The sequence below is a fragment of the Melanerpes formicivorus genome, unplaced genomic scaffold, assembly GCF_026170545.1.
Source record: "Melanerpes formicivorus ecotype bairdi unplaced genomic scaffold, bMelFor1.0.p_v2 SCAF_2739, whole genome shotgun sequence".
Classification (NCBI taxonomy): domain Eukaryota; kingdom Metazoa; phylum Chordata; class Aves; order Piciformes; family Picidae; genus Melanerpes; species Melanerpes formicivorus.
The window spans coordinates 1-11,091 of record NW_027145090.1 but is presented as its reverse complement, the minus strand read 5'-3'; the positions used below and the strand labels follow the sequence as shown (position 1 = coordinate 11,091).

At 49.8% G+C, this 11,091-nt stretch overlaps 1 protein-coding gene and 1 long non-coding RNA gene across 7 annotated transcripts; both read left to right on the top strand.

Moving 5' to 3' along the window:
• Positions 1 to 1,686: 1,686 nt before the first annotated feature.
• On the top strand, positions 1,687 to 7,479 carry LOC137461630 (probable RNA-binding protein 23). 6 transcript variants are annotated; one of them, XM_068171313.1, is made up of 7 exons: positions 1,687 to 1,819; positions 3,002 to 3,082; positions 3,179 to 3,254; positions 4,548 to 4,594; positions 5,530 to 5,591; positions 7,138 to 7,188; positions 7,299 to 7,479. In XM_068171313.1, the coding sequence occupies exons 2-7, from the start codon at positions 3,047 to 3,049 to the stop codon at positions 7,462 to 7,464; spliced, it is 438 nt and encodes a 145-aa protein (XP_068027414.1). In that variant the 5' UTR covers positions 1,687 to 1,819; positions 3,002 to 3,046; the 3' UTR covers positions 7,465 to 7,479. The 6 variants fall into 6 exon arrangements, with proteins under 6 accessions (XP_068027414.1, XP_068027413.1, XP_068027412.1 ...); XM_068171312.1 differs by having other exon boundaries at positions 7,135 to 7,188; XM_068171311.1 differs by having other exon boundaries at positions 1,695 to 1,819; positions 5,533 to 5,591; positions 7,293 to 7,479.
• Positions 7,480 to 9,023: 1,544 nt separating this feature from the next.
• LOC137461633 (uncharacterized) lies at positions 9,024 to 10,912 on the top strand. Its single transcript, XR_010993438.1, has 3 exons — positions 9,024 to 9,065; positions 9,155 to 9,272; positions 10,761 to 10,912. It is a non-coding gene; the product is annotated as an uncharacterized lncRNA (long non-coding RNA).
• Positions 10,913 to 11,091: the final 179 nt, after the last annotated feature.

Genomic DNA, 11,091 nt, shown 5'->3' with positions numbered 1-11,091 from the left:
GTCATTTTGGGTCCCTTTGGGGTCTTTTTGGGGTCTTTCAGGGGTCCTTTGGGGTCACTTTGGGTCTCTGTAGGTTCCTTTGGGTCACTTTTGGGTCATTTTGGGATCACTTGGGGTCCTCTCAGGCCTCCTCTGGGTCACTTTGGGGTCCTTTTGGGTCTATTTTGGGTCATTTTGGGGTCTTTAGGGTCAAGTTTTGGCCACTCCTGCCTCATTTTGGGGCAATTTTGGGTCATTTTGGGACTGTTTTGGGTCATATTGGGGTGGTCCAGGCTCATTTTGGGCTCATTTGGGGTGATTTTGGGTCATTTTGGGTGGCTTGAGCTCTTTTTTGGGGGGGTCCAGGCTCATTTTGGGTCATTTCAGGTCCTTTTTGGGGTGATTTAGACTCCTTTTGGGTCATATTGGGGTAGTTCAGGCTCATTTTGGGTCATTTCAGGCCATTTTTGGAGTGATTTGGGCTCATTTTGAGTGATTTTTGGTACATCCAGTGTGGCTCAGGCTCCTTTTGGGTCATTTTGGGTCAGACTGGGGTGGCTCAGGCTCATTCTGGGGCTCATTTGGGGTGATTTAAGCTCATTTTGGGTCATCTGGGTGACATTTGGGGTGGCCTAGGCTCATTTTGGGCTTATTTGGGGTGATTTTGGGTCATTTTAGGCTATTTTTGGGGTGATTTGAGCTCATTTTGAGTGACTTCTGGCACTCTCAGGGTGGCTCAGGCTCATTTTGTGCCATTTTGGGGTGATTTTGGGTCATTTCAGTGCCATTCAGTGTGGCTAAAGCTCATTTTGGGCCATTTTGGGCTGATTTTGGGTCATTTCAGTGGGGCTAAGGCTCATTTTGGGCCATTTTGGGTCATTTCAGTGCCATTCAGTGTGGCTGAGGCTCATTTTGGGCCATTTTGGGCTGATTTTGGGTCATTTCAGTGTGGCTGAGGCTCATTTTGGGCCATTTTTGGTCATTTCAGGCTGGCTCAGGCTCATTTTGGGCCATTTTGGGCTGATTTTGGGTCATTTCAGTGTGGCTCAGGCTCATTTTGGGCCAATTTTGGCTGATTTTGTGTCATTTCAGTGTGGCTCAGGCTCATTTTGGGGTGATTTAAGCTCACTTTGGTGGTTTAGGCTCCCATGGGGCTCACTCCAGGCCCCTCCCGGGGGCTCTGTGCCTTTAAGGCCGTGGGGAGTAGGAGGGGGGGAGGGGGTTCAGGGTCCTGTGTGTAGCAAGGGGTGGAGGAGAGGTTCGACTTCCCGCCCCCCCCCACCCCGCAGGCTCCTCCTCCCCGAGGCCATTTGAGGCTCTTTAAACCTCTCCCTCCCCCCCTTACCCCTCCCCCGGGGTGAAGAAGAGGAGGAGGAAGAGGAGGGAGGGGGGGGAGGGGAGGCAATTCCCTACCGCTTTCCGCCTCCATTTCCCGGCGCAGGCTTCACCGGGCGCGACCAGGCCGCGTTGCCATGGCGACCGCGCAGGGCTGGGACGGCGAAGGGGAGGGCGGGGAGGGAGGGAGGCGACGCGCGGAGAGGGGGGAAAGCGGCGAGCAACCAATCAGCGGCGCCGCCGCCCGCTGGCCCGCCCCTTGCCTGCGCGGCCCAGCCAATGGGGGGTGGGGGGTGCGCGCCGCGCCGCGCGGTGGCTGCTGGGAGGCGGGGAGGCGGAGTCCGGAGCGCGGAGCCAGGCGGGGAGGAGGAGGAGGAGGAGGAGGAGGGGGGGGGGAAGGGTGGGGGCGGGGGAGCCGCCGCCGCCATCTTAGCGCCGCCGCGTTCCGCAGGGCCTCCTCCGCAGCCGCTGCCGGGCAGCGCTTGAGAGCGCCAAGGGGGGGTCGGTGAGTGAACGATTCGGGCGGGGAGGGCGCGGGGAGGGGGCAGGGACCCTCCGGGGGGCCGCTGGGGTGGGGGGGGATGGCGGAGAGGGGGAGAAGGAGGAAGGGGGGAGGGGGGAAGGGGAAAGCGGAGCCGGGGCCGAGGCGCGGGGGGGGGGGGGGGGAGGGAGCTGCCGAGGCCTAAAATGGCGACCGGGGGAAGGGGAAGGAGGAGGGGAAGGAGGAAGGGGGGTGGAGGTGGGGGGGTAGGGGGGGGAGCGGGAAGGGGAGGTTGGGGGGCAGGGGGCGTGGCTTGCGGGGAGCGGGGCGTGGCTTGAGGGCCTGGGGGGGTTAATGGAGAGCGGGGCTGGGGGGGAGGCTCAGAGGGGTACAGGAGGAAGGGGAGGGGGGAGAGGGGGCGGGGCTTGCTTGAGGGGCCTACGGAGAAGGGGCGGGGCTCGAGGGAGGGGGCGGGGCCTGGGTGAATGGGGGCTATGGGGAAGGGGCTGAGGGGAGGGGGGCGAGGCTTGGGTGACTAAAGGTTATGGGGAATGGGGATCAAGGAGGGGGCGGGGCCTGAGCGAGGGGGCGTGGCCTGGGCGAATGGGAGCTATGGGGACGCTGGGGCTGTGTGGAGGGGACGGGGCTTGGGTAAGGGGCGGGGCTTGAGCAAAGGAGGCTATGGGGAGGGAGGGGCTTTGGGAGGGGGCGGGGCTTGGATAAGGGGCGGGGCTTGACTACAGGAGGCTATGGGGAAAAGGTTTGTGGAGGGAAGGGGTGGGGCTTGCGGGAGGGGGCGTGGCCTAGCTTAATGGGGGCTAAGGGGAGGGTGGTTCCTGGGCAAGAGGGCGTGGCTTGAGCCAAGGGGGCTGTGGGGAGGGAGGGGCTTGGGTGAAGGGGAGCTGGGGCGAGGGAGGGGCTTGGAGGAGGAGGGGGTTGAGAGAGCAGGGACGGGGCCTGGAGGGATGGGGGCTAAGAGGTGGGCGGGGCTTGGCTGAGGGGGCGTGGTCTTCATGCATGGGGGCTTGGGGGGGTTAGGGAGCTGGGGGTGGGGCTTGGGGCAATGGGAGCTGAAGGGAGAGTGAGGCTTGGGGGGCAAGGGGGGAGGGGCTTGGAGGAAGGGGCGGGGCCTGAAGGGAGCTGGGGGAAGGGTCCCATTTTGGGGCTGAAAAGGTCAATTTGGGATCCCTCCTTCCCCCACTCCAGGCAGAGCTGCAGCAAGCCCCAACCCCCCCATCGGGCAGGCCCAGGATGGAGGCCGCCGGAGCCAATCAGCTGCCGGATCCGGTGAGGCTGGGGGCGGGGCTAGGGTTGGGGGGGAGGGAGATAGGGGTGAGGGATGTGTGCTGGGCTCACCTGATTGGCTTCCCTCCGTCCAATCAGAGCGAGGCGATGACGTCGGACGACTTCGACATCGTCATCGAGGCCATGCTGGAGGCTCCCTACAAGAAGGAGGAGGGTGAGGAGGAGGTTTTGGGGTGAAAAAGGGCAGGTTTGGGGCAAAGAGGTCAAGTTTGGGGTGAAAAGGGCAATTTTGGGGTAAAAAAGGTTAAGTTTGGGGTCAAAAAGGTCAATTTTGTGGTAAAAAGGGCAAGTTGGCGGAGGAAAGGTTGAGTTTGGGGTAGGAAGGGCGGTTGGGGGTAAAAAGGTTAAGTTTGGGTCAAAAAGGTTAGTTTTGGGTCAAAAAAGATAATTTGGAGAAAAAAGGTTAATTTTGGGTCAAAAAAAGTCAATTTTGGCTCAAACAAGGTCAAGTTTGGGGCAAAAAGGTCAATTTTGGGGTAAAAAGGTCAAGTTTGGGGCAAAAAGGTCAATTTTGGGGTAAAAGGTCAAGCTTGGGTCACAAAAGTAAATTTTGGGGTAAAAGGGGCAAGTTGGGGGGAAAAAGGTCATTTTGGGACAAAAATGTTAATTTTGGGGTAAAAAGGGCAATTGTGGGAAAAAAGGTTAGGTTTGGGTTGAAAAGGTCAAGTTTGGAGCAAAAAATGCCAGTTTTGGGTCCAAAAGGTCACTGTGGGGCAAAAATGTTAAGTTGGGGTGAAAAGGTTAAGTTTAGGGTAAAAATGTCAAGTTTAGGGTAAAAAGGTTTAGTATAAGGTAAAAGGGTCAGTTTTGGGTCAAAACAGTAAAGTTTGGGGGTAAAAAGGTCAAATTTGGGTCAAAAAGGTCAAGTTTAGGGTGAAAAGGTCAAGTTTGGGGCAAAAAGGTTAAGTTTGCAGCAAGAAATGTCAATTTAGGGCAAAAAAGTCAAGTTTAGGGTAAAAAGGTCAACTTTGGGGCAAAAAGGTCAAGTTTAGGGTGAAAAGGTGAAGTTTAGAGTAAAAAGGCTAAGTTTAGGGTAAAAAAGGTCAAATTTGGGGCAATGAAAGACAGTTTGGGTCAAAAAGGTCAGTTTGGATCAGAAAAGGACAATTTGGGGTAAGAAGGCTAAGTTTGGGGTAAAAAGGTCAAGTTTGAGGTTAAGAAAGCTGATTTTGGGTGAAAAGATTATTTGGAGCCAAAAACGCCAGTTTGGGGTCAAAAAGATCAATTTGGGGTAAAAAGGTTAAGTTTGGGGTGAAAAGGCTAAGTTTAGGGCTAAAAGGTCAAGTTTGGGTCAAAAAATGGCAATTTTGGTCAGAAATGGTCGGTTTTGGGGTCAAAAGTGTGAATTTTTGGGGCCAAAAAGGTCAACTTTGGGGCTGAGAGGTCACTTTTGGGGCTAAAAGAGGCAACTTTGGGTCACTTTGGGTTGATTTTCCCTCCCTGAAGGCCCAGCCAGGACCTTCCAAGGTGCAGCCGGAGCCAGCCCCGAGCCAGGTGAGATTTGGGGCAAATTTGGGGCAATTTGGCTCCTTTTGGGTCACTTTTGGTCCATTTTGGGTCTACTTTGGGTCTATTTTGGGTCACTTTGAGTCCATTTTAGGTCTGTTTTGGGTCATTTTCAGTCTGTTTTCTGTCACTTTGGGTCTATTTTGGGTCTGTTTTGGGTCACTTTGGGTCTGTTTTGGGTCATTTTGGGTCACTTTGTGTCTATTTTGGGTCACCTTGGGTCTACTTTGGGTCCATTTTGGGTCTATTTTAGGTCAGTTTTGGGTTTGTTTTGGGTCATTTTGGGTCCATTTTGGGTCTATTTTGGGTCTGTTTTGTGTCACTTTGAGTCTACTTTGGGTCTATTTTGGGTCACTTTGGGTCTGTTTTGAGTCTATTTCGGGTCACTTTGGGTCTGTTTTGTGTGGTTTTGGCTCAGTTTGGGTCTATTGTGTATGGGTTTGGGTCAGTTTGGGTCTATTTTGGGTCATTTTGGGTCCATTTTGAGTCTATTTTGTGTCAGTGTGGGTCTATTTTGGGTCATTTTGGGTCCATTTTGAGTCTATTTTGTGTCAGTGTGGGTCTATTTTGGGTCATTTTGGGTTGCTTTGGGTCTTATTTTGGGGTCTACTTTGGATCAGTTTGGGTCTATTCTGGGTCTATTTTGGGACACTTCGGGTCTATTTTGGGTCATTTTGCGTTGCTTTGGGTGTTATTTTGGGTCAGTTTGGGTCCATTTTGGGTCTATTTTGGGTCACTTTGGGTCTATTTTGGGTGGCCTTTGGGTCTTGGGTCTATTTTGGGTCCGTTTGGGTCTATTTTGTGTGGTTTTGGGTCACTTTGGGTGCGTTTTGGGTCACTTTGGGTCCACTTTGGGTCACTTTGGGTCTACTTTGGGTCACTTTGGGGCTATTTTGGATCATTTCTGTGCCTTCCCTCCCCAGCAGCCTGCAGAGGAGTCCAGCAAGGAGGCCAAGAAGGAGCCAGGGAGCAGCAGTGGGAGCAGGGTCTGGGGGGGTGGAGGGGAGGAATTTTGGGGCCATTTGGGTCTCTTTAAACAGCTCTGAGGAATTTTGGGTGGAATAAAGCAACTTTTGGGGGGAAGGGGTTTTTGGGGAGGAATGGAAGGGAATTGGGAGCGGAGGAAAGGGATTTTGGGGCTGGTGAAGGGATTTTTGGGTCTGTTTCAAGGATTTTGGGGCAATATCAGGATTTTTGGGGCCGTTGAAGGGATTTTTTTTTGGCTGTTTAAGGCAATTTTGGGGCTATTTAAGGATATTTTTGCTTCCTTAAGGAAATTTTTGGCTATTTAAGGATTTTTTTTTGTTATTTAAGGAATTTCTTGGTTATCTAAGGAATTTTTTGGCTACTTAAGCATTTTTTTGGGGTTATTTAGGGAATTTTTGGGGCTATTAGAGGAACTTTTTGGCTCCTTAAGGAATTTTGTTGGCTATTTAAAGACTTTTTTTACCTATTTAAGGAATTTTTTGGGGCTGCTTCAGGAATTTCTTTGGTTATTGCAGGGATTATTTTTGTGGTTGTTTAGAGGTTCATTTGCTTGCTTAAGGAATTTTTGGGGCTATTTAAGGCATTTTTGGGGCTATTTAAGGAACTTTTTGGCTCCTTAAGGGTTTTTTTTATCTATTTAAGGAATTTTTTGGGCTTATTTAAGGCATTTTTGGGGCTATTTAAGGAACTTTTTTTAGCTATTTAAGGAATTTTTATTGTTCCTTGGATGTTTCTTTGGTTACTTAAAGGATTTTTTGGGGCTAATGAAGGAATTTTTGGGGCTACTAAGGAAATTTTGGGGCTGTTTAAGGAACTTTTTGGCTCTTTAAGGAATTTTTTTGGCTATTTAAGGATTTTTGGGGGCTATTTTTTGGCATTTAAGGACATTTTTTGTGTTCCTTAGATGTTTCTTTGATTACTTGAGGAACTTTTTGGGGCTATTTAAGGCATTTTTGGGGCTATTAAGGAATTTTTTGGGGCTATTTAAGGCATTTTTGGGGCTAATTAAGGAACTTTTTGGCTCTTTAAGGAATTTTTGGGGCTATTAAGGAATTTTTGGGGCTATTTAAGGACATTTTTTGGCTAATTAAGGAATTTTTATTGTTCCTTAGAAGTTTCTTTGCTTACTTAAGGGATTTTTTGGGTCTATTTAAGGACTTTTGGGCATTAGTAACCAATTATTAACCAATTTCTTTGGCTATTTAAGGATTTTTTTGGCTAATTAAGGAATTTTATTGGCTAATTAAGGATTTTTTTTGCCATTTAAGGAATTTTTTGGTTAATTAGGGATTTTTTTTTGGTTAATTAAGGACTTTTTGGCTAATTAAGTCATTTTTTGGCCATTTAAGTAATTTTTTGGCCATTTAAGGAATTTTTTGGCCCTCTGAGGCATTTTGCAGCCTATGAAGGGTTTTCTTGGACTCTTTTGGCTCTCTGGAGGCTTTTTTGGGTCAGAATTGAAAGGTTTTGGGGGCTGGGGGGAGGGAGGAGGCCCCCGGGCTGGGGATCGCCTGCCCCTCACCCCCTCCCCGCTCCCCCAGCAGCCGGAAGAAGCGGAGCCGGAGCCGGAGCCGGAGCCGCGACCACAGACACAGGTGCGGGGCCGGGGGAGGGTCCGCCGGGGAGGGTCTGGGGGAGGAGGGGGGCCCCAGGGGGAGGCCATTTTGGGTCAACTCCAGAGGCTTTTGGGTCCCGGCAGCCGCAGCAGGGACCGGGAGCGGGAGCGGCGCCGCCGAAGCCGGAGCAGGGAACGCCGCAGCCGACACCGGAGCCGCAGCCGCGAGCGCCGGAGGGGAAGTCGCTCCCGGAGCCGCGAGAGGAGGCGCGACGACCGGGGCCCGGTAATGGCGGGGGTGGGGGGTGGGGGGTAGCTCTGGGGGTACCCCCAAACCCCCCCCTCAGAACGCAGCAGGGCCCCTCAGGGAGCTCAGGGGGACAAATGCACCCCCCAAAGCATGGAGCTCTGCCCCCTGGTGGCGGAATTGCACCGCCAAACTGGGGGAGTTTGCCTCAAATTGGGGAATTTTGCCTCAAATTTGGAATTTTGTCTCCAAATTGGGGAATTTTACCTCCAAATTGGGGAATTTTGCCTCAAATTGGGACATTTTACCTCAAATTTGGAGTTTTACCTCCAAATTGGGGGATTTTGCCTCATATTGGGATATTTTGCCTCAAGTTCTGGAGTTTTGCCTCCAAATTGTGAAATTTTACCTCAAATTAGGAAATTTTACCTCAAATTAGGAAATTTTATCTCAAATTAGGAAATTTTACCTCAAATTGGGAGTTTTGCTTCAAATAGTGAAAATTTTACCTCAGACTCTGCAACTCTAGCTCAAATTTTTGAGCTTTCTCTCCAAATGGTGGAATTGTGCCTCAAGAAGTGAAATTTTACCTCAAATTCTGAAATTTTACCTCTGAATTCTGGAATTTTGCCTCAAATAGTAAAACTTTACCTCAAATTCTGGAATTTTACCTCAGATGTTGAAATTTTACCTTCAAATGGTGAGATTTTACCTCACATTTTTGAACTTTATCTCCAAGTTGTAGAGCTTTGCCCCAAATTGGGAAATTTTGCCTCAAATTTGGCAGTTTTACTTCAAATTGTAAAATCTTACCTCATATTCTGAAACTTTACCTCAAGTTTTGAGCTTTACCTCCAAATGGTGGAATTTACCTCAAAGCTTGGAGTTTTACCTCAAATTGTGGAAGTTGTACCTCAGATTCTGAAATGTTACCTCAAATTTTTGATCTTTGCTTTCAAATAGGGAAATTTTGCCTCCAATAGCGAAATTTTGCCTCAAATTTGAAAATTTTACCTCAAGTTTTTGAGTTTTATCTTTAAATAGTGAAATTTTGTCTCGTTGTGGAAATTTTACCTCAGATTTGGGAGTTTTACCTCAAATGGTGAAACTTTACCTTCAATTGCCAAATTCCTCCAAATTTTCCACAAATTTAGGCAAATTTCCTCAAATGTCTGCAAATTTCCCCAAATTCTCCTAAATTTTTTAAATTTCTCCAAAATTTCACCCCAAATTCCTCCCATTTACTCCAAATTCCCAAATTTCCCCAATTTCTCCTCAAATTTCACCCAAATTCCTCCAAATTTATTCTAAATTCTTAAACTTCTCCAAATTTCCTCCAAATTTCCCCCCAATTCTTCCAAATTTCTTCTAAATTCCTAAATTTCTCCAAATTTCCTCCAAATTTCCCCAAACTTCCTCAAATTTCCCCCAAATTTCCCCAAACTTCCTCAAATTTCCCCCAAATTCCTCCAAACTTCCTCCAAATTCTCAAATTTCCCTCCAAATTTTCCTAAATTCCCAAAATTCCCCCCAAATTTCCCCCAAATCCCCCAAATTTCCCCCAAACTCCCCCAAACCTTCCCCTAACTTCTCTCTTCTCTCTCCTCCCCCCCCAGGCGCCCGCTTCGCCACAGCAAGAGCCCTCTCTACCGGGACAAGAGCCCTGCCAGGTCAGCTCAGCCCCTCCCTCCCCTCCCTCCTCCCCACCCCACCGGCCAATCAGAGAGCGACGCTGACCTTCCTTCCTGCCCCGCCCCAGGGAGCCGCTGGGCAGCCTGAGCCCTGAGGAGCGCGACGCCCGGACGGTGTTCTGCATGCAGCTGGCCGCCCGCATCCGGCCCCGCGACCTCGAGGACTTCTTCTCCGCCGTCGGCAAGGTGGGTGGGGCGGGGTGGGGCGGGGCTCCTTGGGGTCTCCCTTGGGCTTGGGGAGGTCTCCTTGGGGTCTCCATTGGCTCCTGAAGCTCTGGCACCTCTCTGCCTTTCCTCCTCTCTGCCTCCCCCTGCTGGAGCTCCACTGAACTCCAACCACCTCCAATGATCTCTAATGGCCTCTCCCTGCTCCCCGGCTCCCCCTGCTGGATGTCCAGGGAGCTCTAATGGTCTCCAATGGCCTCTATTGAGCTCTATTGACCTCTTCTGGTTCTCTCCCTGCTCCCCGGCTCCCCCTGCTGGACCTCCACTGAACTTCAACCACTTCTAATAGCCTCTAATGGCCTCTATTGATCTCTAAGGGCCTATAATGGTCTCTATTGATCTCTAATAGTCTATAATTGTGCCTTTATTGATCTCTAATGATCTTTAATGTTTTGTAATGGCCTGTAATAGTTTTCTATTGATTCCTAATGACTTCTAATGATCTATAATGGCCTATATTGATCTCTAATGGCCTATAATGGGCTCTATTGATCTCTAATGATCACTAATGGGCTCTATTGATCCCTAATGATCTCTAACGGCCTATAATGGGCTCTGTTAATCTCTGTTGGCCTTTATTGATATCTAATGGCCTGTAATGGTCTTTATTGATTGCCCATGACCTCCAATGGCCTCTAATAGTTTCTATTGACCCTTTAAGACTTCTAATGTTCTATAATGGTCTCTATGATCTCTAATGATCTATAATGGTTTATAATGGTCTCTCTTGATTTGTAATAATCTCTAATGCCCTATAATAGTGTCTATTGATCTCTAATGATTTCTAATGGTCTCTATTGATCTCTAATGGCTTATAATTGCCTCTAATGATCTCTAATAGTGTCTATTGATTTCTAATGGCCTATAACGGCCTATAATTGTCTGTATTGATCTGTAATGATCTCTAATGGTTTATAATTATGCCTTCATTGATCTGTAATGATCTCTAATGGCTTTTAATGTTTGAATGGTCTCTACTGATCTCTAATGACCTATAATGGCCTATAATGGCCTCCGTTGATCTCTATTGATCTCTAATAGCCTCTATTGATCTTCAATGACTTCTAATGGCCTATAATGGTCTTTACTAATATCTCTAATGGTCTCTATTGATTTCTAATGATCTCTAATGGCTTGTCGTGGTCTTTATTGGTCTCTCATGACCTCCAATGGCCTATAATGGTCTCTATTGATCTTTGATGACTTCTATAATGGCCTATAAGGACTTCTATTGGTTTCTAACAACACCTAATGGTATCTATTGATTACTAATGATCTCTGATGATCTCTATTGATCTCTAATGACCTCTTCTGCTCTCTCCCTGCTCTCCGGCTCCCCCTGCTGGACCTCCACCGAACTCCAACCACCTCCATTGATCTCCACCGACCTCCCCCCGCCTCCCCCGCCCTTCCTCCGCCGGCTGCCCGGGCGCTGCCCCCCGCTGGCAGGTGCGGGACGTGCGCATCATCTCGGACCGCAACTCGCGGCGCTCCAAGGGCATCGCCTACGTCGAGTTCTGCGACATCCAGTCCGTGCCCCCTGGCCATCGGCCTCACCGGCCAGCGCCTCCTGGGGGTGCCCATCATCGTCCAGGCCTCACAGGTGGGCTCCTAACAGGGGCTGGGGGGGGTCACAGGGATCCTAGGGGGCTCTGGAGGGGCTGAGGGGAGGTTCTGGGAGGATTGGAGGAGGTCTTCAAGAGGTTTTGGTTGCTGCTGCCTGCTGACCCTCTCCCTGTCTCCCCTGACTCTCTCCCTGTCCCCTTCTCACCTCTCCCCT